General features: G+C 38.0%; 1 protein-coding gene across 2 annotated transcripts in view; it reads left to right on the top strand.

Moving 5' to 3' along the window:
• The window catches only part of NGEF (neuronal guanine nucleotide exchange factor), a 70,681-nt gene extending 43,560 nt beyond the window's left edge, over positions 1-27,121 (top strand). For both annotated transcript variants that reach the window (XM_087725651.1, XM_014073109.2), the window contains 10 exons: positions 7,901-8,061; positions 9,312-9,464; positions 13,860-13,989; positions 14,349-14,423; positions 17,169-17,258; positions 18,147-18,310; positions 20,101-20,256; positions 23,636-23,715; positions 24,206-24,310; positions 25,082-27,121. In XM_087725651.1, coding sequence (XP_087581777.1) covers positions 7,901-8,061; positions 9,312-9,464; positions 13,860-13,989; positions 14,349-14,423; positions 17,169-17,258; positions 18,147-18,310; positions 20,101-20,256; positions 23,636-23,715; positions 24,206-24,310; positions 25,082-25,254 — 1,287 coding nt within the window. In that variant the 3' untranslated portion in view covers positions 25,255-27,121. The remainder of the gene's footprint in view (positions 1-7,900; positions 8,062-9,311; positions 9,465-13,859; positions 13,990-14,348; positions 14,424-17,168; positions 17,259-18,146; positions 18,311-20,100; positions 20,257-23,635; positions 23,716-24,205; positions 24,311-25,081) is intronic.
• The last annotated feature ends 488 nt before the right edge of the window (positions 27,122-27,609 follow it).

Genomic DNA, 27,609 nt, shown 5'->3' with positions numbered 1-27,609 from the left:
ATGTGGTTAGTTAGTTTGTCGTTCAGTGCAGCTGATTAATGTTAACAATTTTACATGTTAAAGTTCTTCTGAGTGACCTATAAAACTCCACATGTGATATATAAAATTCTATAAACCCCTAGACAAGATGAGCAGCACGTAGTATATCTAATAAATAATTATTTTTTAAAAAGCAGTGTGCTTGGTACTCTTTGACCTTGTTGGTTTTCTTGCCAATGTTTCATTAACAAACTAGGTAACATCAACAGTGCACTAAAACTTAAAAACCACAGTCATGACTGACTTTTTTTAGGGTAAATTGATAATTTGCCATTTAAAATCTTTTTGAAATATTGTTAGTTTTGTGCCAATTTTGGCATTCCAACATTTTTTCAATATGTGGTTATACATAGTGCATTTCTCAACTACAGAATATAATGATGACAAGTGTCATATAGGCAATTATATTTAGCTGTTTGACACTGTCATTGAATGTTAGCAAAGATTTTGAGTTGCTTTCTGTGTGATTGGAGGGGAACGAGGGAATGCATCCCTGTTGCCATAGAAACTAGGCCATTATTTCTTGCTTTGCCATCCTGTACTGGTAGGTTCATTGCTGGGAGCAAGACTTTTGTTTTGATTCAGTTCTAGTTATTGACTATTTGCAATGGAATGCAGATGTGTCTTCGTGTTTGGATAGGCAACCCATGAGCAACAGTGCATTGTAAATAGATCATTTTTCCTTTCAACACGTAACTATATGCAATCTTTACCTGAATCAAGTAGGATTATTTATGTTTACTTAGACAGTGCAATATAATAACTATATCTAAAGAAAAGGTTATATGAATATGTATGTGCACAGGAGGCTGCTAAGTGACCTTATTCATTGCCATGAGGTGAGATATCATCAGTACACTGATGATGCCCAACTATGCATCTCGCCCCCTGTAAATCGAGCAATACTGTGAACGTCTTATCCAGGTATCTGGAGGCTCTGAGGATCTGAATGGGAAGAACCTGCTTGAACTGAATTCTGTTAAAATTAAGTGACTCTGGGTTTTGGGCCTTACTGATTCTAAGACTTTGCCATCTTGGGTGCTGGATGCTCCAGACAGATCCTGTAAGCAATCAAGAATCCTGCTTGAGGACCAGGAAGGCCTTTGCACGGCTTCAGCTCATGCCCCAGGCATCCCCAGAACTATTGTGTGACTATTGTGACTACTTCATGGGGCTGGCCTTGAAGAGCATTCAGAAACTTCTGCTCAGAGGTGGGTTCCTACTGATTCGGACCAATTTGGCCGAACTGGTAGTAACTTGCCAGCCTGGGTCATGAACTGGCAATAACCCAGGCCTGCCATGCCCCCGAACCAGTTTTCTTGGCCAGAGCCATAGCTGTATCTTGTTTTTGGCTTCTGTGCATGCACAGAAGCATTTTTAGTACTGTGCATTGCTGCACAAAGCCGGTGCGGGCAGCATGTCCCTGAGCAAACTGACAGTAGCAGCAGCCAGAACCCAACCCTGCTTCTGCTGGTGCAGAATGCAGCATGCAGACAGTAATGTGTGCTGCTAGTGCAGCATATATAAACCTCTGTTCTGTTCTGTGATTTGCATTGGTTGCCAGTTTGCTTTTCGGTTCAATTCAAGGAGTTGTTTTTCGCTTTTAAAGACCTTCATGGCACGGAACAAGGTGGGGACCACCTCTCCCCAATTATATTAACCCATTCCATTAGGCAGGAAGGGCATGCTGCTGACACCATCAGCCAGGAATCTATGTTTGATGGGTCCCAAGCAATAGGCCTTCTGGGCTGTGGTACCTGCCTTAGGGAACATCCCTCCTTTTCCAACATTAAATTAGCTCTCTCTCTCTCTCTGTTGATGTTCTGAACTCCCTCAAGACCTGGTTTTACCGATTTGACCGGAGGTTCTCCAGCTGGACAGATGAGGGAGATGTGAGCTCTGAAGTGTCTCACGTGAAATCTGTCTGACAAACCAATTCTGAGATCCTTTTTGGATCCCTTGGACCCTCCTGGGGAGGGTGAAGAAGGGGCAACCTCTCATCAGACCCAGAGGGAGTGCAACAGGTCCCTCGTAGGTTGGAGATTTGCCCTCTGAATCTGAGTCGGGGTAGCAGCATGGCAACATGGCTGCACAAGAAGCTGGCTTCCAGCCAAAGCAACTGAACAGGAGCATCCAGGATGAGATGAAAGCCCGGTAAGAAGATCTAATTAACCCATAGTCATAAATCAGAACTTGGAAAAGGCAAAGAACCTTGAGAGTATAAATAATAATAATGGACAGATTTGGATTTTGGCAAAAAGAAAGAAAGAAGGGGAAAAAATGGAGGGTTGAACCATTAGCCCAAAAAGAGCCATTTGCCTGAAACGCGTGTGGACAGAAATCTGGACAGAAAAGGAGAAAGTAGAGAAGTGATAAACCCACTCAAATACAAACTCTAAATTTGGTCTTGGACTTGAAAAGATTGTGTTTTTAAAAGAGACTAGGAGGTTGAAATGAAAATCAAAACATACAGAGGAGATTTGCTCCATTCAAATATCTTCTAATATATCTCAAGCAACTCCAATTAATGAGAGGTGGAATGTAACAAAGGGGAAAAAAATCAAGAAAAAAATCACTATTTTCTCACTGATAACCTAACCTTGCCTATGCGGTGAATGGAATGTGAAACCCTGACGCGGAAAATTTAATTAACCAATTGCCATAAATCAGAACTTGGAAAAGCAGGAGGTGAAGAGAATCATACCGGAATTTGGCCATATGCATGTTTGTTCCAATTAATATATTTTGAGCAACTATAACCAACAAGAGGTGGAAGGTAACAAGGGAAAAAAGAATAAAACCAAGAACTGGGAAAATACTAAGTTTTTTCGCTTTGCAAAAGATCAAGATGACTCCCGCTTCTCTTCCTTTTTACATTAGCTGAATTAGCTAAATTTAAGGTGGACCAGAACTTTGAAATAAGAACAGACAATTTTGGAACTGGACATTAAGGAAGAACAAAAGATTAAGATGGCTCCCGTCTTTCTTCCTCTCCACATCAGCTGAACTAGCCAAATTTAAGGTGGACCAGAACTCTGAAATAAGAACTGTATAACTAACTGTAACTTTGGAACTGGACATTATGGAAAGGTGGGAATTTGAAGAACTATGTGAAATTATAAAAAATATGCATAAATCATTAAAATCAAGTCTAAATAGAATTTTGAACTCAGACAACAAAAACTCATTGGGTTTGACAGTGGTATAGGGAAAATTGAAAGGGGGGATGTGTCCCAAAAAAAGGAAATAAAAAGCAGACAAAAGATTTTATTGAGGTTGACAGTGGCATAGGGAAAACTGTAGAGAGGGGTTTGTCCCAACAAAGGGAAATACAAAAGATTTCATTGGGTTTGACAGTGGCTTGGGGAAAATTGACGAGGGTGGACGTGTCCAAATAAAGAAAAGGGAGAAGACAGGAATAGAGAAGTGGGACAAAAGACTTACTAGGAAAAAATCAGATAATTAGAAACTGTTATATGGGGAAATATAAAGGTGATATACGTGGTTTACTCGTATACATGATAATAAAATTGAGTTCTAACTGAATATTACAATGGAAACATAATTAAATAAAGGTTAAAATATATGGAATAGGGACAAATATGAAACTGTTGTGGGGACAACATAAAGCAGAGGTATGTGATTCACTTTTATACATGATAATTAAACTGAGTTGCTAATTGATTGAATGTGGCAATGGAAGGAGAATTAAGTATGGGTTAAAATATATGATACATATACATGTATATGTATACGTATATGTATATGTATACATATATATACATATAAGATATATATATACATATATATATATAGATAGATAGATATAGATATAGATATAGATATAGATATAGATATAGATATAGATATAGATATAGATATAGATAAATAAATATATAAAACCACAACCCCTGGTATGCCCAAATATGGGAGGAAGTTCACTACTTCCATTCTCTGTCCATCGGCTCGTCACAAGAGACCATCCAGACATATTTTTACTGTTGCCTTTTGTTACATTTGTGTTGTATTTGTGCCTTTATATTATTTATCAGCACAAATACAACATTATATATATATATATATATCCATCCAAAGATGATGAACAGAGTGAGATGTGTACCACTTGTTATGCTATATAGTAGATTAAGGGAATTGTAATGAACATTGAACAGTAAGGATTGTTATTTAAAGACAAGGGTAACCTAAGCCAAGATATGGAAAAATTGAGAGGGAACATGAAATATACCTACAATGGGAAATTATTGAGATTACAGAGACAGAATCACAAATTTGGGGCGTGTAAGGATGCATAATTATATAAATATAATGATGAGAATAACTGGGAATTGTAACCAGATTTACATCTCGCCTAAAATAGGCTGGTGTGTGTGTGTGTGTTAAAAATGCAATTACTATATATGTATACTTTTTTTCCTCTCTTTTAAAAAAGAAAGGGGAAGATATATGTTAATATATATATATAAATTAAATATGTATATTGAAAAGGAATTATAAATACCATCAACATAAAATGGAGTTCACTCAGAGGCTGAAATAGAACAAGTAAATGAGATGAAGACTGTGAAGTAGAGGGGAGAGGGAAGGGAAGAAGAGGGGAGAGAGGAGAGAGGGTGGGGGGAAGAGGAGGAGAGAAAGAAGGAATGGAAAGGGGAGAGAGGAGAAGGAGAGAGGAATGGGAAGTAGAGAAGAGAAGGAGGGCAGAGGGAAGAAAGGTAGGGAAAAGGAGGAGAGAGGGAGAAGAAAGTGATGGATAAGGTACAAATATAATGTGTGGAGAGTAGAAGGGCCAATAATTGTTTTTGGGAGTTGATGGTAAGACGAATTGATGTAAACAGTTAATATAATAAGATGTTGGTTATGTAATAGTATACATGTGATTATTTGTTATGAAAATGAAAAAAATAAAAAAAAACTCTGTGTACCTTATTTTTCGGAATATAAGATGCACCTTTTTCTCTCAAAAAAAGATTAAAAATCTGGGTGCGTCTTATACACTGAATAGCACCCCTTCACCAAAATGGCTGTGCAGAGCTTGTAGGAGGCTTTCAGAGAGCTCCTGGGGGCTATGGGGGCAGAAATGAGCAAAAAATGGGCCATTTTTTGCTCAATCTTGCCTCCCCAGGCCCCAGGAGCACTCTATAAACCTTTTTTTTTAAAGGGCCCATTTTTGCGAAAAAAAGAGCTGTTTTTTCCTTGTTTCTGCCCCCTCCCCCCCCCCGGAGCACTCTACAAGCCTCCTAAGGGCTATTCGTGCCCTTTTTTGGGGGGGAAAAATGGGCCCGTTTTTGTGAAAAAAGAACCGTTTTTGGGGAGGTTTTCAGAGTGCAAACTTTTTTTTACATTTGTCTCTTTAAAACCTTAGTGCGTCTTATACTCCGGTGCATCATATTCCAAAACATATGATATATATACCTGGTTTTACCATCAGGACTAGGGAACTAGAGACTTGTTTAGATGGTTCCACTATTCCACTTTTTCTGTTAAGGGTTTATATACATTTTTATTTTTAATTATCTGCAATGCTAATGTTGATTTTTGTATTTTAAATGTTATTTTTTTAAATAAAGTATTTTATTTTTTCATTTTCATAACATATAACCACATGTATACTATTACATAACCAACATCATATTGTATTATTAAATGTTTACATCAATTCATTTTACCAACAACTCCCCAAAACCAATTATTGGCTCTTCTACTCTCTATAAACCATACTTGTACTTTATCCATAACTTTATTCCCCCTCTCTCCTCCTCCTCCCTACCTCCTTTATTCCCTCTGTCATCCTTCCCTTCTCAACTTCCCTTTCCTCTCTCCTCCTCCCTCCCCTTACCACTCCTCATTTCTCTCTTCCTCTTCCCTACGCCCCTGCCCTCTCTACTATCCCACTCTTCTTCCCTTCCCTTTCTCCTCTACTTCCCACTCTTCATCTCATTTACTTGGTGTATTTCAGTTTCTGAGCGAGCTCCATTTTATGTTGATGGTATTTACAATTCCTTTTCAATATACATATTCAATTTTAACCTGTATTTGCCTCCTTTTTAATAAAAAAACAATATAACAGAAAAGTATACATATATAGTCATTGTGCTTTTAACCCTCCCTCCCCCGCCTAATTTTGGTCGAGATATAGACCGGGTTACTATTCTCATCATTATCTTTATGTGCCTCCAATTTGTGATTCTGTCTTTTTATCTCAATAGTTTCCCATTGTAGGTATATTTCATATTCCCTCTCCATTTTTCCATATCTTGGATTAGATTACCCTTAATTGTCTCTAGATGGCAATCCTCACTGTTCGATGTTCATTACACTTCCCTTAAACTATTATATAAAATAACAAGCAGTAAACATCTCACTTTATTTACCATCTTATCTTCTTCTTCTCCTTCATCTTTTAAATGTTATTTTTTATGCATGTATTATTTTTCTTGACCATTGTACACATCCCAGAGTCACTTCTCATGAGATGCGCAGATATTTGAATTGGATGGATGGATGGATGGATGGATGGAACTAACTATGTCTAGCTTTATTAAGCAAACATGATTCCCATCAATGCATAATTAATACAATGAGGTAATTAAATGAAGGGGAATGTTTTAATGGTATTCAGAAAGGGAGAATAGCCTCCTTTTCAGTTCAGTACTGATTATTTAGGACGGTTGTGCTGGAGTAAATCAAGACACCTTCCATTCTTGCTATCCGTTTCAGAATTTTACTTAAATGTATTTGAAGTGTTAAAGAAATGTGACATATATATTTAAATAATTTTCTGAAAAGGATAGCTTGGAGAAACCCCAATTATGAGCAATCTTCTTTGCTTTGTCTTTCAGATGTTTTGCTGCTTCATTTTGTCTGTTCTGTTATGAAACAGTATTCTCATACTAGACAATTAAGGAACTATCTGCTTTATGTGAATCTATGATAATTAAAAGCTGGCAATAATGCTGAAATGGAATGTTTATCTTCAGTCTATTTCATACAGCTTCTTTTCATAAGCTGTTTTTTTCCCCACTGTTACAACACTTACCACTTCCATTTCTTTCCCAATTAAAACTCATGTAATTCTTATCAATTTACACAGGGACATTTTTTCTATTTAAAGTGTGATGAAAAACACTAAACAATGGAACCTTTGCATCCTAAGACTGATTTAGAAAATATTTTCAGGTTGTAAGAAAAAGTACATTGTTCTTTTAGATCTACAGTCTGATTCAACTGCTTAAAATTTCCCAACAAGATGTTCTGTTTCATCTGCATAGATGAACATCAATAGAAGTCTATGGGGCTGGCTATAAGTGTAGATATCAATAGCTGACTTATATATTGCTTTACAGTGCTTTACATCCCTCTATAAGCAATTTACAAAGTCAGCATATTGCCCCCAACAATCTGGGTCCACATTTTACCCACCTCGGAAGGATGGAAGGTTAACCTTGAGCCTGGTGAGATTTGAATTGCCAAATTGCAGGCAGCCAGCAGTCAGCATAAGTAGCCTGGAGTACGGTATTCCAACCACTGTGCCACTGTGGCTCATGCCAATCACTGGACCAGAATAACAGTCTTGAGAATCTACATTTTTATTCCAGTGTGCATAAACCATCCTAGCAAGCTCTCATTTATTCAGCCATTATTTATATGGGTTTTTTATATATGTATTTTCCATTGCTTTATATTCTTCTGAAGCAGCTGACATGGTAGTGAATCAATTATACTGTATATTCAGAGATTTGTTAAATTTCATCCTGTCCCTCTGATAAAACTAAGTTAACTAACGATAATGGAGGGATTCAGAACCATGACTTCATAATATAGTTTTGGAATTCTCCTACAGGCTATGTTTGAACTGGTCACTTCAGAAGCCTCATACTACAAAAGTTTGAATTTATTGATATGTCATTTCATGGAAAATGATCGACTGAAAAAGATTTTGCATCCTTCAGAGGCTCACATCCTCTTCTCCAATGTTTTGGATGTCATGGCAGTCAGTGAACGGTAAATCCTTAAATGATTGTTATCGTGGGTAGAAACTTCCTCATCTTCTCTGAAAGGGACACATAGTGATACTGAAATGGTAAGATTGATAAATCTTATATCTTTTGCATCAGAAGCAGCCACATTAAAAAAACTACATCAGATGAGTCTACTTTCTTGCTGCTGTAGGAAAGTGTGGACTTAGTAGGTTGTGGATATTATAGATGTCACCTCACTGCTTACTTCCACAGTCCTGTTGAACTCCTCCTGCAGGCACAGTCAGAAGGGGCAATGTGTTTAAGAACAGCCCTGTTTATCCCATATATTATCTCTAGAATTAAAGACAGTGTGTCTTTTCAGTTGAACATTGTGGGAAAACAATGCTTGGTTAGTTAGGTCTCTCAATTTTCAAGGATTAGATAGATTCATATGACATAAATAATTCCAGAGTAGCAATGTTTCAGAATTAATTCAATTAAATTTTATGGCTTTATCCCTATATATTTACCAGGTTCTTACTGCAGCTGTTATGTGAATATCAGTCATAATGTATATTAGTTAATTCCTACAGACAGACAGACAGACACACACACACACACACACACAAATAGGATTATATTACTCCTCATTATACAGCTACATCTTTTCCTGGGAATCAGGTCTAACCAGGGGTATATGGTCATGTATGCATGCTGTTCTCCCTACCCATGAAATGAGGGCAAAAATCTTTAATTTACAGAGAATAGTGTCAAGAATTGGTCATTAATTAAAAAAACAAAAACAAGAATCTTTCACTAAATTCTTGACACATTATTTTTCCACAATCTGTCTAGGGATTAGTTTGTCTCAGCTTGAAAATTGTGCCATCAGTATATTTTGCTCACATTTTGTAATAAGTTACTTAAGCTTATTTATCAGATAAAGTGAAAATGACTAGATAATCATGTGTTAGTTTGCGCTGAATAATATTTTTTAAAAATAATGAACTTTCAAATATAATACATGGCTCAAATGTGGTCTAAAACAAATAAAGAGATATCTCCTCCAGCAATGCAATAAAAATGAATAAATGAAATGAATATTTCATTTTAAATGAATAAAAATGAAAATATTTTAGAATCTATATTTTACAAATTTCTATGCTTTTTGCTGGAAAGAATTGAAGCAAAACACAAACTGAAGATTCTGTTGCAATCCTTTGCTTTCCCTCTTTGTTGACTGCATGTTTTTTAATATTTATTTGAATGATTATTTGTTGATTTCTCATTTAGATTTCTCTTAGATCTTGAGAAACGAGTAGAAGAGAACATTGTAATCTCTGATGTCTGCGACATTGTCCATCAGCATACTGTTAGCTACTTCTCAGTATATGTCACTTATGTGTCGAACCAGACCTACCAGGAAAGAGCTTACAAGCAACTTCTGTGAGTGTAATTTCTCAAGCATGCAAGCCATCTTTTCTTTTGGACCTCAGGCCTGCCACACTTTCTATTATTCTACTATGTATTTTTCTATTGTGGGAAAATGGGAGGGGGGATTATACAGAGTTGGGTGATATGTAGCCATAACAAAATTATTTCTAGAAAGCCAAGGTCATCCCTTGTCTCTGCACCTGGCCGGAACTGGATGGGTGGAAGCTGCTAGCATGATAGTGGAAGATTGGACCAAGTGATGGACTTGTGGGTGTAGGGAGAGGATCTTGAACTGTCAACTGGGTGGGAAAACCTGGAAGCTTTCAGATTCAGGTTAACGTCAGGATCCAAAAGTATCCACAAGTAAATCAGTTTGAGGCAAAGGATTTCTCAAAGTTCCAATTTATTAAGAGAGCCATGTTGGCACATCTGGGAAAACCTGGATCTGAAAGCCAGTTGAAAGTTCAAGATCCTGCCTCTACACCCACAAGTCCATCACATGGTCCAGTCTTCCACTGCCATGCTGGCAGATTCCACCCATCCAGTTCTGACCAGGTGCAGAGACACATGGCTTTGCTAATGAAACGATTTAACTCCATAATAGGAACTGGATAAGCTTCAGGATCTTAATAGTTAGTTCATAGGGGGAATTTATTTTCCTCAGGTTTTAGGAACTCATGTGTTCAATGTATAATTAAGTTAAATAATACAGCCAAAAACTGAACAGAGGTAGATGCAAGCATTTCATATTGACTCATCAGTACCTACATTACAATAACACGATTAAATCAGCCTCAAATATAAGATCTAGCAAGAGCATTAATTAATTAAGCCTATAACGTATGCAGGAAAGCAACCAATGGCAAGCCTTATGCCCATGGGAGGCGTAGATTGACATAAAGCCATTTGTGCACACACAACAGGGGCTTCAAACGGTTAATGGCAACCACCTCAGCAAAACACAGGACACGAGAGTTCCAATGGCACAGTAGAGCTTTAAATGCAGAGTTTTGATCCACCTGGTGACCTGTAGATAGTAAGTGTCTCACAGTGGCCAGAGAAGGCATTTTATGGCCATGATTTGCTGTTGTTGTTGGATTACTCAAGGACCCATTTCAGAAGATCTTCTTTATTCTGAAAGCCAAACATCTTTTAGTTCTGCCGATGTAATTGTCTCTGCAATTACAAACAATGAAGTGCTAAATATGTGATTCATTTCATACCAGAATAAAAGGCAAAAAGACATGAAAGAGAGATATTACCTTTGGGCATTGTTCTGTTCCTCAGTCTGCATGGCACAATTTTTATAACAGATAAATAAAGGCAGGTGGGGGGGGGGGAATGCATCGCCTTGCCTTGATTTGATTTTGATTTGATTTTATTAAACTTGTATGCCACCCTATTCCCCAAGGGGACTCAGGGCGGCTAACAAACCAAATAGGGAAAGGGGGAGTACAAAAGACACAAGACAAAACAAATACAAAAAACAAATTAAAAACAAATTAAAACTCATCAACAGCCACAACCATTTGAGTGGGGTTGGGAACTCATCAGCCCCAGGCCTGCCGGAACAGCCAGGTTTTAATGGCTTTGCAGAAAGCCTGAAGGGTGGTGAGGGTCCGAATCTCCACAGGGAGATCATTCCAGAGGGCCGGAGCAGCCACAGAGAAGGCCCTCCCCGGGGGGGTCGACAGTCGACACTGGCTAGTTGATGGAATCCGGAGGAGGCCTAATCTGTGGGATCTAATTGGTCGTAGGGGTCGCCTTCCTTTAATCTTGGCAGGATACCTTTTCTTCATACTTACAGTATTGATGGAAGGACAGAATCTCTTTTAAGCTGTGAGCTCATGAAATTATGAGATCCTTTTCATTGTGAGCCTTTTTGTGACTGATAACACATCTCATTTTACTAGGTTAATGAAGATTGGTTTAGAACATTGGATCAGACCATAAATGTTGCAGATAATTCTAGTCTTTTAGAAAAAAATCTTCATTATATTAAGAAGTGAACTAACAATTGTGAGCACATAGATAAAAATAACAATAAAAACACAGCTTGTAGGTTCCCTAATAATCGCAGCACCTTGCTCTTCTTGAACCAAGAGGTATCCTGGTAAGGTCAGGAACATTTTTACCAAAGTCATTTAAGAAAAGCTAGGTGGAATCATATTTACAGTTAACATTCACAGTTAAAAATTGAATTGTTCATTGTGATTCATGCTGAAGTCCTCTGTACCAAATATAAAGATGGTTTTGTATTTTAGAAATTAAGTCAAATTGAGGTCCAGAGGAGGGTTAATAAATTGTGGACACTCCAAAACTGTGCCTGCTTCCAGGACAGTGCCTCATGGCCTAGGGGTAGGCAGAGGGGCAGAACGACCTGCTCTCCTTCCCCAACACCATCTCTGTAGCCCAAGGTCGGCCGGGACCCAGCAGGGTGGGATGGCGGGAGATAGGCGAGGGCTCCTTATGGGTTGGTCATTAAGGAAGATGAATTGCCAAGTGCCTGAATTTTGTTCAGACATTTGTGTGGGTGTTGCAGCAACTGCAACTTCAGGCAGGGGTTAAGTCCTTTCATAGTATAGCGTAGTGTAGTATAGCATAGCCTTTATTGTCATTGTACATCATGTATATAATGAAATTGGTTCATCCAGCACCATTGTAATTTTGAATGGTTGCTGAATGAATGGTCTTAAGTTGAGGACTATCTATACAAGCAGACTTCTGTTACTGCCATTCTGACTAAAATTTATTCCTGTGATTCAAGATTAAATTACTCCTTAATAAGTATTTAATAGCAGGGAACAGTATTTCTTGGAGATCTGTTACAGGATGGAAATTATTCTTGTTTTGAGAACAGTTTTTGCATAGGAAAGATAAATTCAGGAATTAGTACCATTGGAAAGAAAGTGGACTGAAGTAGATAAATGTGGTAAGCATGGTGTTATGGGACTTTACCCCTTCTTGCATCACTTCTGGTCAAAACATCGAATGACAGTGCAAACCATTAAAAAAGATCAATTGTAATTAGATGAGAGGTAGTGCATTCTCTGATTTTCTTTTACAGTGACTCCATTTGAAGTTGCTTCATAACCGAGAATTAAGCAACAAAACAGGGATATAAAGTCAATGGGAAACTTTCAAAGAAAAGCTATTGTTATAATAGGTGTTCCATTATATATACAAATATATGTGTTGCATAATTATATTCCTGTTCCAATTCCGGGGCCCAATTGGCCTGTGGTTTTTTTCATCCATTCCTTCTCTTCTTTTTTTTTTTAAAAAAAATGGTGGCTCATCTGGATCTCATCAGGCCCAGGCTTTGCTTGAGCCAGAGTTTAGGATTTGCCTCAACTGTCTCCCAGTGATGATGGTGCAACCTGTTTGAACCTATAAACCAGAAGTGCTCAATCAGAAATTTGTATTTGTATTTGTATTTGTTTATTATTTATCACTGACAGTCTGGGATGCAGCTTTCAGAGATGTCCGAATTATTATCAAACTGTAATTTTAAATGTGAATGAAGAGGGAAATTAGTAAATACATGATTGAGGAATAAAGGCTTATCTGTACTTAGTTTTACTTACATTTAAAAATAAGTTAAATTAAATTAAGTTTTTCTCCTGGTCCACCTGCTATTTTTTGGATTCTGGCCTGCGACATACCAAGTGCAGCACTAACTGAAAAGAGCTGTTTTGCGCTTTGACCTTTATATCTTTTTATTCCAGATGCTTCCCTCTATTGTAGTTCATTGTGAACACAAGGTTCCCTTACAATGCTGCCTTTTCTTGGCTGTGAGGAATCCAATAACATGAGCTTCCTTGCAACATAAACAAAAATTGTGAGCTGCTCTTCTGTACCACTGAATGACAGTAGCCATATCACTGACAGACTGTGCCTGCCAATGTGAGCTTCCCATCTGGGTCAGGTGCATTCTTCATTTCAATATTTCCAGCAAAGTTTCCTTCAGTCAAAGCACCTTATAGAAAGCTGTCTTCTATGACTATATGCACTTCACCATACCACAATAATCTGACTGTGTAAAAATGTATAATTAAGTCTCTGACTCAACTGCTTGGACACACTCTCCATTCACATACACCCCCACACACAGCATAGGCAGCTAGGTCTGCATATGTTACGCATGGGAAGCCATTACTTTTGCTTGCACATAAAAAGTCTATTTTTCCATTCTCCAATACTATAAATAGATTCAACCAAAAACCAACATTCAGAGTGCTAATATTTTTTGCACCACAATTTTCAAAACAAGACCCAAACCAAAGGCCAGGAGTAGTGAGAAAGAGAGTGCCATGGATTAAAAGAATAACATAGAGGAGATCAGCTACTCCTACAGGTTTGAAGCAAAAGGAAATAACAAACACCTCTCTCAATCTGTTTCGGCAGCCAAGACAAGCCAGCTTTCCGGGAGGTGATCTTACAATTGGAACTGGATCCAAAATGCAAAGGCCTGCCTTTCTCATCTTTCTTGATTTTGCCTTTTCAAAGAATCACTAGACTGAAGCTACTGGTACAGGTACAATAAATTTTTATTCTTCTTTTCATTCTTATGTGGGGCCACTTGTGAAGAAGATGACAGCATTCAAATGGGAAATGAAAAGCCAATAAGAAACATTTACACGTATTAGACTGTGAATTGAAAATCTGTACTAAATTAGCACCAAAGTCTTACACATGTATTCAAGTAGTGTTGTTCAACAATAATATCAACTTAACAATACATACCATATATACATATGTACAGACAGATAGACAATATTTGATCTTGAATTGGAAAACAAAGAAAATCCCTATTAAAAATATCCTACTGTATTAGAACAAACTATACGGTTTCTATAAAGCAAGTTAATAACATTTTCCCTGTTCTTTGTGCAGAATATCCTGAAGAAAGTGGAAGAAAAATCTGAACGTGAAATCACTGCTCTTGAGGCTCACAAGGAACTGGAAATAGTAAGCTTGTTTACGTTTTTCACTTTCTTTTTTAAGGAAATGCAGTTTTTAATGAACTGAAAGTCTGGAAAATGTCTGACCATTCAAGCAAGTGTCTAAGCAGGAGTTGATTAGTGATGAGTTGACACACCTGTGAGGATCTTTAGAGGAAATGCATTTTCTGAGGAAAACAGATTCAGACTTTCAGATCCAAAGCTTTTGTCAAACACTTGAAGGTGATAAAAATCCATGGAGAGCAGTTAATTTAATTAGCTGCCACCATTCAAAGACTGTTAATAGGTCAGATTTGCATCTAGAAGTGCAGAATTAACTTTTATGATCCCAAAATTGTAGAGTCATGGCACATATTTTTTAAAGTGTTTCATTTCATTCGAACTCCATTTTAGGAATCCCCTGAGCATGCGTCCTTTCTGATTAAATACGTACATATTTCTGGGCTAGGCCAAATTACAAATTTTACTATTAAACTGAACCAGTGTCTGATAAGTGAAGTATTAAGGTATCTGCCTGCCCCCCTTGGCCATGCAGGATGAGAACTCTGCCTCCGGTCTAGTCCATCGAGGTATACATATGACCTACACATATAGGCAACCAGTTTGGTCGAGTGGGGAAAGTGCTGGCCTAGAAAGTAGGAGAACCTGAATCCCAGTCTTGCCTTAGGTATGAAAGCCAGCTGGGTTACTTTGAGCCAGGCACACACTTTCAGCCCAATCCATCTAACAAGGTGGTTATTGTGGAAAAAAATAGTAAGAGGATGGAGTATAGTATATTTGCTGCCTTGAGTTACTTATAATATAATGAAGGTGGGATAAAAATCTAATAATAAATACAAATAAATAAAAAACTAAACACTTATTTCTATTTAAAACTTGTTACAAGCTACTGTGTGATTTTTACCACACACAAAAACCATTTATGACTTTACCTGGAGTGGGAGTACCTTATGACAGTGACTCATGTGCTTATCACCATTCAGTTGAAATGCTACAATTTACTCTACATGAGCTGCTTTCAGAAACCACTCAGAAAGTGGGCTTGGTTCAAAACACAGCAGCCCATCATTCATTAGCTAAGATGCTAGGGTTATATTCCCCTTGTGCTGCTGGCATTACTTTGATTGTCAGTAAATTTCATGGTACAATTAAATAATTGGCTTTGATTTATAGAGCCCTATATTGTATCACCTAGTTTAATCCTCCATTGTCAGGCATTACAAGCCTGAGACCAAAAGAAGATCAATCTTGCTAGCATTATGAAAGCAAGTTAAAATGGAGCTCTTTGTAAAGCTTTTGATTAGTTGGATACCATCATGTTATTTTATATAACTATGCATTCTCTATTTCAAATTTGGTAGAATTATTTTATATTTTATTTACATTATGGATGTTATACGCATATACTACTGACAGTTCTATGATTGGGTCACTATAAAAACTATATTTATTTAACAAATTTATGTAGCCACCCAACTCACATATTCTGACCTTGGCATGGTTTAATAATGAGAACTAAATTGCAATTTGACAGAATCCTAGTATGTTGAACAGTTCATAACATATTGCCAGATACATACCAAAAGTAGCAAGTAAAAATATAGCTTTGAAAGCATTGAAAAATGATTTTTTGATTAGCTCTCTATATCACTGGGGCCAGGATCTTAATAGCATAGTATTAAGTCTTACAGCCAAATATTTTAGTGCAATTGAATTAGTTTGCTAATCCTGTTTGAATGAAACATTCATTTTAGAGGCATTTTATATGTCTTTGCCCATACATTAAAATCATATAGTTAAAGAATATTTTTAAATGTGTCTATTTGCATAGTGAAAAAGAGTGACCAATCGCTATCCAATCTAGGTTAGAAGATTTTTTAAATAAAAATATAAAAAATGAACAAAAGAAAAACAAAGTTTCCCTTGAGTTGAGCTCAACCTGTGGTGACTCATGAACTTATCCATGTTATGTGTTTAACAGTAATATGGAAGAGATTTACCACTGCCTTCTCCCAGTGAATGAAATTATGACAATGGGAAGAATTTGAGTGACAGGAAGTTCTTAGAAGATCTTGGGGAATTTCGATATCACGCCACTCCTGCATGTTGAATGGGCTGGCAAATGCACCTACAATTATAGTAAAGGCAAATAGAAAAAGACTTCATTCATTCATTTCATTCATTTATTAAATTTCTATGCCGCCCAATCCCAGAGGACTCCGGCCGGCTTACAGAAATGAAAAAAATTAAAAAGAATTATTAAAAACAATTGGACACAACAAGGTTAAAAAGGGAAACACAACAAACACCCAATCAGGAGGGGGCTGGACCTCAATCAAGGGGTCAACAGCCCCAAGCCTGCCGGAAAAGCCAGGTTTTAATGGCTTTGCGAAAGGCCATGAGAGTGGGTAGGGCCCGGATCTCAGGGGGCAGCTCATTCCACAGGACCGGAGCAGCAACAGAGAAGGCCCTACTCCTAGGCTTCGCCAGCCGGCATTATCCCGCTGACGGCACCCGGAGAAGGCCCATCCTGTGCGATCTTATTGGTCTGAGGGAGGTATGTGGCAGAAGACAGTCTCGCAGACTTACTTAACTATAAATTAATCTAAGTATTGCTCTATTTAGATTGCCCTGTATTGCTTGCCAATTGCTGTTATAATGCCCCTTTCATTTTTACTGCTGTGAAAGCTCCAAGGCAGGATCTTAGGACAAAAAACGCTATTTCTGAAGTTTCTTTATCTTTCTCTTTTAGATAGTGAAGGCATGTAATGAAGGTGTTAGAAAGATGAGCCGGACAGAACAGATGATCAGCATCCAGAAGAAATTGGAATTTAAGATCAAGGTATAAATATAAGCTGGTAAATCATGATGAGAAGATAATTGGCTTTTAAGGAACATACAGAATTTTATGGAAGCAGGTTATCTGGAAAGTAGGATTTGGGGCTGTCTTTCCTTGATGAAAATAAATTGTGATCTGATGAATTTTGAGAAAAAAATATGAATGTAATTGTTCTAGTTTTCACTAAGTAGAACATTATTTATATTCCCTTTTCTTGGCTTATATTATAGAAGGACTAGCTAGAGTGAAATGGCTAACCTTTATACGGAATAATGAATTGAGGATTCAAATCCCACTTCTTTGTATTGTTTATTTTGTTGTGAGGAAATATTGGAGAAAGGAATGCAATTCATGCTGCTTTGAGTTCCTGACGGAGTTAGGGAAGATAAATCAAACAACAGATTCAGGATGTATTTTGAGGAATTAAAAATCTATTGTGAAATTCTAGGGAAATGGACTAATCATAAATCCTCCAGTGATTACTTGTTACTTGTTCAGATCTATACTATACTAACATTAAAAACTGGCACTGCATTTCACCTCTTCAAAGAGTGTAACTCTTGTTAATATAGGTCCCATCCATTCTGGGGTAGTGAGTAATAGTCCTTTAGTATCATTTTGTAGCCATGAAGACCACAGTCATGCTATTAAAATTTGGAAGCTAACCAATTTTGAATACAAAATCTCCAGACAGATCACACTTTCAGCCCTTTTGATTATGTTGTTATCCCACTGTGATACCCTATTTTTATTATGCCCCTGTTATACCTGTGAATTTCTTCAAGGACCATAATGCCCCAAAGATCTTAGCCCTTATTTTAAGGTGGCAACTTTCCTTTCTTATCAGTAAATTCTGCTTGATTATGATCTCTGTTTTATTTTCATCATTAGTCTGTGCCCATCATCTCTCATTCCCGCTGGCTGCTAAAGCAGGGAGAACTCCAGCAGATGAATGGCCCTAAAACATCCCGTACACTTCGTACAAAGAAACTCTTTAGAGAAATCTACTTGTTCCTTTTCAACGACTTACTAGTACTGTGCAGACAAATTAATGGGTAAGTCTCAATTAGATATGTTTAACAATTCTGGGAGAAATTATTCTTCATTAGTAATTGATGTTTATTAATATATTAATAATTACAAACAATAACAATATATAAGTACAGGGTGGGGCATAACCTTTTCCTAGGGGGTCACAGCAAGATCGACAGCAGTTTACAACTTCCGTGACACCTCATTTTAAAGCCCATAAAAAACTGAATTGAATGAGCTATTAAATGTTACATTTGCTTTAAGAATGGCTGGAAAATTCGATTCGGAAATGCAAATGCGACTCAGCAATTGTTAAAGGAAAACAATGTCGAATTTTGGGGCAATGACGTCTGGCCGGGAAATTCGCCAGATCTCAATCCGGCAGAGAACATTGGGGCCATAATTAAGGATTAAGGATGAAGTGGAAGCTCTGATGATTCAGGAGCAAGGTCAAAATCGATATTCGGTTGAAACTTTGAGAATGAATTTGGAAACTGTGTTGAAAAATCTGGAAAATCGAACGGAACTGTTTGGAGATTTGTTGTGTTCTTATCCACCTCGTTTGAATGCTGTTCGAAGGGCTAATGGTGGTCATACTGACTATTAAATCGTGTCAATAAACTCAGTTTTTGATGGGCTTTCGAATGGTGTATGAATTATTTGTGTTGTTATTACAAGTGTTGCTGTGACCCCCTAGGAAAAGGTTATGCCCCGCCCTGTATATTATTTATTTACAACAATAATATTTTAGAGCCTGTCTATCACACAAAGGATCTCATGTTACTATAGCCCTAGCTGTAGGCATAAATTGTTAGACAAATCCCTGGAAATGAGCCAGGGGTTAATGGAATATAGGTAGTCCTCAATTTAAGACTGGTCACTTAGTAACCATTTGAAGTTATGACAGACTGCTTATGGGCCAGTTTCAAAATTAAAACGTTTGCACAATCTTCCCTATGATCAAATGCAAAAATGCTACAATACCCTCTGCCTATCTATGCCACCATCCTACCCCACCAGGTTCCCGCAGGCCTAGCCGGATCACGATCAAACATTGCTTTAATCAGAACTGAAGAAGCTTCTTGGCTGAGAAGTGAAACGTCTTTAAAGAAAAAACAGAAAGTCCAGTTGCCTTTTGGAAAAGCACATTTGGGACAACCATGACCTAGATGACTGAGAATATCCATAGACATTGCTGAATCTGTTATCCCATTCTAATAGAAAACAAAGACGTTAAAGGCATTTTAGGTGCTTTATATTTTTTTTGAAGCAATATCATAAATAGTTTTCCCAAATCAAAACAAATCAAATCTATATTATGACATGACAGCATATATTTCCCATATTCCCAATAATCACCTAGACCAGTGGTTCCCAAACTTGGCAACTTTAAGACTTGTGGACTTAAACTCCCTCTGCAGAGCTGGCTGGAGAATTCTGGGAGTTGAAGTCCGCAAGTCTTAAAGTTGCCAAGTTTGGGAATCACTGACCTAGACTCAGGAAACCCTCCCCCACCCCAACTCCCAGAGCAATACAAGGTGAATTGGGCTACTTTCCAAGCTGTGAATTCAGTCATAAACCAGGTCATCTGATTCTTGCTTTTTATTGAAGTAACCCTTTAGGAGAACCTTGCAACAGAGAAGGGATCTTCTTATGTCCAGGTCTCTTTAATTTATAATTGAGATTAAGTCATTTATTGAGAAATATTTTATTCTGGTTCATCTCTGACAAGTATATTCTGTCTGTTTCTCTCCCATTTTAAAAGAAATTGTAACCCAGCCAATAATAATAACAACTGTATTATTTGCCTCAGTGACAAGTACCAAGTATTTGATTCTGCTTCTCGAGGCCTTCTTCGAGTGGAAGAGTTGGAGGACCAAGGACAGAGCTTGGCCAATGTGTTTATTTTGAGGCTGCTAGAAAATGCAGATGACCGTGAAGTCAGCTATATGTTGAAGGCATTATCCCAGTGAGTACAGCAAGTGATATGCATGCAAGTGTGTGTGGATTCTTTGAGTGAACCCATTCAGTTTGTTCCAGCTTAATGGATTACGGATATTTAGCTTTTCCAGGCTAATTGGTGAGAAACTGCTTGTATGCAACTCATCCATATTCCATTTTTTCATTTGCATGCATGCATGCTCAGAAATCAGTTCAGAAATTGCTCTGCGTATAAATCTTAGCAGAAACTACCTTGTAATTTATTTTTATCACTAAAATGAGCTCCCCTTAATGTAATTGCCTGTTTTACAATCCCCATGATTAGGCATAGAAAAATTTACTCTCTAATTCTTGGGCAGAGCAAGAATGGTTTAGTTTCCTCCTCCCCCAAAATAGTGCATTTTTTCCCTCCATACTGAAATTAGAAAACCAAATGAAATTGCAACACCACCACCACCACCACCCCGGTACCCCCTTTGCTAGGAGCTTTTTATTCTCATTCTTGAATACATGGTTCCATAACATTCCTAAAATGAATATAAAATGTGCTAAGGAGCTGTTTTTTTCCCCTCCTTTTGGCTCCAAAACTATTGTTTGAGAGTAATTTTTTTTGTGGACATCCTGTATGCAAAGAAAGCTAATGCCACCCCATGATAATTGAATTTCAAGAAAAGGTCACATTGGGACTTTTTGTGGTAACTCCTTTTAAATTTCTTTTTGTTTTTATATATAAACAAACCTATTACGCTCAATTTCTGAAAACATTAAGCTTTGACTACATGGAATAATATTAATTAGTATTTCCAGTGCATCAGTAGATAATCATCTCCCAATAAGAAAGTGAACCCACATCATCAATCATATGTTTGGGCAGGGGGTTGGACTAGAAGACCTCCAAGCTGATTCTATGATATGTGTAACTGGAGGGTAATACTGAGGTTACTCTGTCCTTCTAGTGTTGAAACATAATCTTTTTTGCAACATCCTTCCACGCCTGGTAATTCCATGTCTCTTTGGGAAGTGATACATGTTAAAAGTACATTCATATATTAAAGGATGTTGACCATATTACAATATTAACACATAATCGGTATTAAGCCAGATGGGCAGCAGTGGGTCTGAGTCAGATTCCTTTATGCATTTTATCCTTATAGAATAATGAGACAGCCAGATTTTCTTCTGAGGTGTTTAATAAACGTAGACAATTTTTTGTGTGGAATTAATCCCATTTAAAATCATAAGAAACATACTTGGTACTTTTTGATCCCCATATATTTGTTAATAGGAGCTTTTGCAACTCTTTATTTCAGGTTTTTGGAAAAAGTCATATCCAAAATAAATTTCAATGCTGACAATAATTCAGGGATTTAGGAGGGTGTTAAAGCATGTGGACTAGTTTTTTCCCAGGGTAATTTGACCATTTCATTTGCTGAGGTCTGCTTCAAAAGGCAGATGGAACATTTTATGAGAGGTTTAGAAATCTATAGATTTAGTCTAATAAACATGATTATGATTGTTTATGCAGTTCTGTAGAACTCCTTATATAATTGAATTTGATCTTCTTTAAACCTTGGTTATTTATGTACAGGATAGTTTTAACTACTGAAACAATTAGCACTCAAGTCGTTGCATTTAATTCTTCTATTTTATTCCTACTTTAGTTAGCATGTATTTATATAGCTTGGATAATTTTTATAGCTTGGATTTACATCCAAGCCATATAAATTCAGGCTAGGCACCATAGTAAATATTGTATATTCTGTTCTGAAATAAAAGTACATGCTCTTCATGGCCAGTCCTTTATGTCTGAGTTACAGGTTTATTGTATCCTGTATAATTTGAAATTAGGAAAGGGAAACCACCAGTGGTGAAATTCATTTTTTTTTACTACTGGTTCTGTGGGCATGCCTTGGTGGGCGTGGCAGGGGAAGGATACTGCAAAATCCCCATTTCCTCCCCACTCTGGGGCCGGCCATAGGTGGTATTTGCCGATTCTCTAAACTACTCAAAATTTCCACTACCAATTCTCCATAACCTGTCAGAACCTGATGAATTTCACCCTGGAAACAACTGCTTTATTTTCAGAAAGCAATGCATACTTTAAGCAAGAGTTGACAAGTAAGAGAAGTATGTGGTGGAATTTACATTTTTGTAGTCTATGTTTCTGAAATATGTTCCATTTTCACAGATATTTGTAGCTGTGCACCGCTTATTGCATTACATTCTGCAAGGCATTCTAACAAACTGTCAGTTGTTGTGAGACACCCAGAGTTCCTTAAGATGGGTGGCCATATATATGTTTTAAATACATAAGTGCAGATGAGTCATTTTGCAGATGCATGGCGTGAGAAGGGGAATGATAAAGTGCCTATAGATTTACAAATATGTTTACAGATGCTGAAGCATCTGTAAACATATTTGTATGTTTGTATGTTTGGGGGCTGCCCTTGAGGAACATATTTGTATGTTTGGGGCTGCCCTTGAGGAACATCCGGCGACTTCAGCTAGTACAGAACGCAGCCGCGCGAGTGATCGCGGGTGCACCCCGATTCACCCGCATTACACCTATCCTCCGCGAGCTGCGCTGGCTACCTGTCGATCTCCGGATGCGCTTCAAGGTGCTATTGACCACCCATAAAGCCCTACATGGCAGTGGATCTGGATACTTGAGAGACCGCCTTCTGCCAATTACCTCCCTACGGCCTATAAGATCTCATAGGTTGGGCCTCCTCCGCATCCCATCGGCCAGCCAATGTCGGCTGGCAACCACAAGGAGGAGGGCCTTCTCAGTAGCGGCCCCGACCCTTTGGAACGAACTCCCCGTAGAGATCCGTACCCTCACCACCGTCCAGGCCTTCCGCACAGCCTTGAAGAACTGGCTCGCCCGTCAGGCCTGGGGATAAGGACCATTACCCCGCCCGAATGTTGTATGCATGTTGCGTATTATTTTATTATGTGTTGTCGTCTTAGTACTGTATTGTATTGTATTCCCCTCTCCCTGGTTTCTGTGAGCCGCCCTGAGTCCCCTCAGGGAAAAGGGCGGCCTACAAATAAAATCAATTCCAATTCCAATTCCAATTCCAATTCCAAGCATTCAGTATTAAGGTGAAGACCTACTGCTGTGTATGCAGCAAGAAAAAATATTTTAAGTGAAGGAATAATAATGATGATGATGATGATGTAACTGCATTATTGCATATCTTATGGTCACTGGACTTATAGAAAAGAAGTGTTACGAGCTTTCTGATTCCTCCATAAACGGACTAAAATATATATTTCTCTAAACAGAAGAAAAATGTACAAATTGGCAGGAACAATTAATTGTAAGAGTTGCATGATTTCTAACCCTTCCAAAAGTGCATGGAAAACTCTGACTGCTGTGATCTCTTCCTGTATGTGTCACATAGAAGTGAAATGAAACGCTGGATGATTTTGCTGGCTCCAAATCGAAGAACAAAGTTTGTTTCCTTCACATCCAGGCTTATGGGTAAGTGAAAAAGAAGGTGCTATCCAAACAGGTTGGAAAAAGATGCTATACTTTAGCAATGTCAGTTCTAGACTTTAAATCAGGATGGGTATCATTGATTGGGAAAGCCAGTTGGGTGTAGTGGTTAAGGCACCACACTAGAAACAAGGAATTGCTGAGTTCTAGTTGTTCCTTAGGGACAGAGCCAACCTCTGTGCCTAAGAGGGATTCTGGATCAGCCTCACTCTAGAACAGTGTTTCTCAACCTTGGCAACTTGAAGATGTCCGGACTTCAACTCCCAGAATTCCCCAGCCAGCACAAGGTTGAGAAACACTGCTCTAGAAGAAGTCAGTAACAAACTACTTATGATTCCCGCACACTATGTTTTTCATGCAAACTGTTCAAAGTGGACACCAGCATTTCATTAACTCCTAATTCTGTTAAAGATACCCATGCAGTTCCCTCTCATAAATGATTAGCAAGCTAAATTAATTTCCTTCCCTTTAACAGATTGCCCTCAAGTACAATGTGTCCATCCTTACGTGGCCCAGCAACCAGATGAGCTTTCATTGGAATTGGCTGATGTTCTCAACATTCTGGAAAAGACAGACGACGGTAAGAGCAACAAGACTTATGCAGAGTCATGTCTGACTAAGAGCCGAGGTGGCGCAGTGGTTAGGGTGCAGTACTGAAGGCCACTTCAGCTGACTGTTATCTGCAGTTCAGCGGTAGTAATCTCACCGGCTCAAGGTTGACTCAGCCTTCCATCCTTCTGAGGTGGGTGAAATGAGGACCCAGACTGTGGGGGCGATATGCTGACTCTGTAAACCGCTTAGAGAGGGCTGAAAGCCCTATGAAGCGGTATATAAGTCTAACTGCTATTGCTATTGCTATGTCCCCGTTCCATTACAATGGAAACTATTTTATTTGCATCATTAAGGATGGGAGACTGCAGTATATTTGAGCATTCCAGTAGTCGTGGCCCAAGGAAATGAATATGTGTATACTTTGTCATACTCTTAATTAAAACTACAGTAACACTAAGATATTTCAGTGTAATGAAACTGTATTCTTACATTTTCTTTATGTAGGATCTGTTTCATACTTAAGATGGTATAGTCCAGTGCTTCTCAACCTTGGCAACTTGAAGATGTCTGGACTTCAACTCCCAGAATTCCCCAGCCAGCATTCGCTGGCTGGGGAATTCTGGGAGTTGAAGTCCGGACATCTTCAAGTTGTCAAGGTTGAGAAACACTGCTATAGTCACCTTCACAAAACATCCTAATTAATAAAATACTTTCTGCATATTGAATTATTAAGCTGATATGAATTTGATCTCTTATTAGTACATTTCTTCTACCATCACTATCTTGTCTTTTATTCTAGGTTGGATATTTGGGGAACGTTTGCATGATCAAGAAAGAGGTTGGTTCCCCAGTTCTATGGGTGAAGAGATTATGAATCCCAAGATTCGATCTCAAAATTTAAAGGAATGTTTCCGAGTGCACAAAACTGATGACAGTCAGAGGAGGAAGATGGGCAGCAGGAATAAACAATGATCATTGCGGAGTCGTCTGGTTTTCAGAAGTTATTTATGGCAGAAGCTGAGACAATGAAATGTTGTGCTTGAGAGAATGCACATGAATCATATTTTGGCAAGCAAATCCTTTCACCTATGAACCATCGGGCTTCCTTGCATTCTCATTACAAGTTGCACAGTCTTTCTGAAGACAGACTGAAAAGAAGAGGGGCTGTCATTCACCTGTACAGATGTAGAAGCTGTAAATGTCTTTCCTAATGTACTGCATACTCTGAAGATTGTAAATTTATTAACTCTGCATGATGAAGAAACTAATCACTTGAGCAACTGGGAAAATTGTGTCACTGTCCGTAAATCCAGCAACTTGGTTCTTTAGCATCTTATCCAATGGTACAAAAAAGTGCAGCATTTGATTTTAAGGAAAGATAATGAAGTTGTGGACAATACTACATTGAAAGTTTATACTATAAATGGTCAACTTCCATATTTCTATACTTAGGAAGTTTCTCCTAGGACCTGAGTTTGAATTGCTCATGTGATAAACTAGTTTCTTCTTACGTTTTGGAAGAAAGGTGGAGGTAACAAAAAGATTAGGCAGTGCAATGCTATGTAGTTAAAATGCACCACAATATTTATTTTGTCTTGGTTATGAACTTCAAAGTTCTAGAAGGTAAGATTGAATCATGCAAAGTACATTTTCTAAAATAGGGATCACTTGGTTCCAAATGGGAACTCAGATTATCATCCTTCTATTTTATTGACCTGTGTAGTCTACTCTTCTCAAAATGATGTATGTCAAACCACATTATGCAGGGACAATACTGAATTAATTATTCTGTTATATAAGAACCATTACTCCCTGTCTAAGCAATCACTAACTGCACTTACTTATCCAAACACCAGTTATCTCATACATTTACCACTGGCAACCAGACAGAGTATAGCTGTGTTTGGAGTTAGTGCCAGAATGGGGAGTATATTAAGGTAGGGGTTCCCAACCTCGGGGCCACAGCTCAGTACTTGCTGTGGCTTATTTGGAATTGGGCCATGTGAGTGGCTTGCCAGAACACAAGTGGTGTGCTGGTAGGCAATCGCATGTGTGTATGCCGGCCCTCTGCTGTGTAAGTCGAGCTGCACCCATGCATGTTGGCCCACCACTTGCACAAGGGCTGCATGTCCGTGCACATTGGCCAGCCACTCACACAGCTCAGTTCCCCTCCCCAACCAAGCCGCCAAGTCACAAAGATTGGGGACCAATGTATTAAGGGGTTTGTCCTAAGCAAATGCTGCACTAAACTGTATAAGAGAATTCAATATTTGAGACAATATCCCTTGAAGAGTTTTCTCTGCTTGAGTCTCTTGCATACACTGAAGCGTTTGCATATGCTGAAAAAAGTAAAAGAAAAGCAGAGAACATGTTTTCACAGCCAAATAAGCTATTCATAACATTCCAGATGGGTGCTACATCTGGGAAGCATCGGTAACTCATTGAGAGTCAGAACAATAAAGTTCTGTCTTTTGCTCCTTTGCTCTGCCATTGTGCACCAATAACAGCCAATGCCCATGCAAAGAAATTCAGTGGACCTGAGACAAAAGGTGGATGTTTGTATTAAATGTCTCCAAAGTTGTATCAAAGTAATAGAAATGTGGTTTTACTCATTTGTTGTGCACCCTTAGCAAAGTGCATGAAGTCTGTACTTTAAACTTGTGTACAGGAAAGTCTTGAGCCAAAAGAACAAGAAATGTCTGATCATTTTAATACAGAGCCATAAACAGCATCAAGATCCTTTTCATTTTGGAAAAGCCACATGGTCAGCTATGGTGCCGAGCCTAATAGATTAAAAGGTTGTAAAACATTTTGCATATTAAAAATGTTACAGAAGCAATTATCAAGAAGTATTTATTTATACATTCCTAAAATAATTTATTAAATGCCCTTTCTGCAAGGCACAAATATAATGAAGTCTTAATTTGCTCAAAAACGAGAGGGTTTTTGAAGAGATGAAACTGCTGCATAATATGAAAAGCCATTGGTCCAAATGATTCTTTTCTATATTATCACTAACACCAATTTTTAGAAGTAAGACTGTTCAGCTTGAAAGGGTAGAGCGTGAATATATGAAAACTTTTGTAATCATTATATTAGGAAAAACCCTCACTCACTCATGTTCCCAGCCAATGTAGTTGTGACCAGTATTATTAAAATATGATCCTAGTGTTTCATTATTACCAAAATTAGAATTTTCCAAATTGCATTAAGGTATTTTTTTTTTTAGCTATACTGATACATGTCTAAAAATACTAAAGTGGCTGAGTTTTGGAGGGAAGCGTCCATTCCCGTCTCACAATGTTAATCTAATGCCAGCCATGTGTT

Source organism: Thamnophis sirtalis, unplaced genomic scaffold, assembly GCF_051295495.1.
Source record: "Thamnophis sirtalis isolate CommonGarterSnake01/CBP01778 unplaced genomic scaffold, rThaSir2_p1.2 scaffold_11, whole genome shotgun sequence".
NCBI lineage: Eukaryota > Metazoa > Chordata > Lepidosauria > Squamata > Natricidae > Thamnophis > Thamnophis sirtalis.
This window is presented reverse-complemented; position numbering and strand designations above follow the sequence as displayed.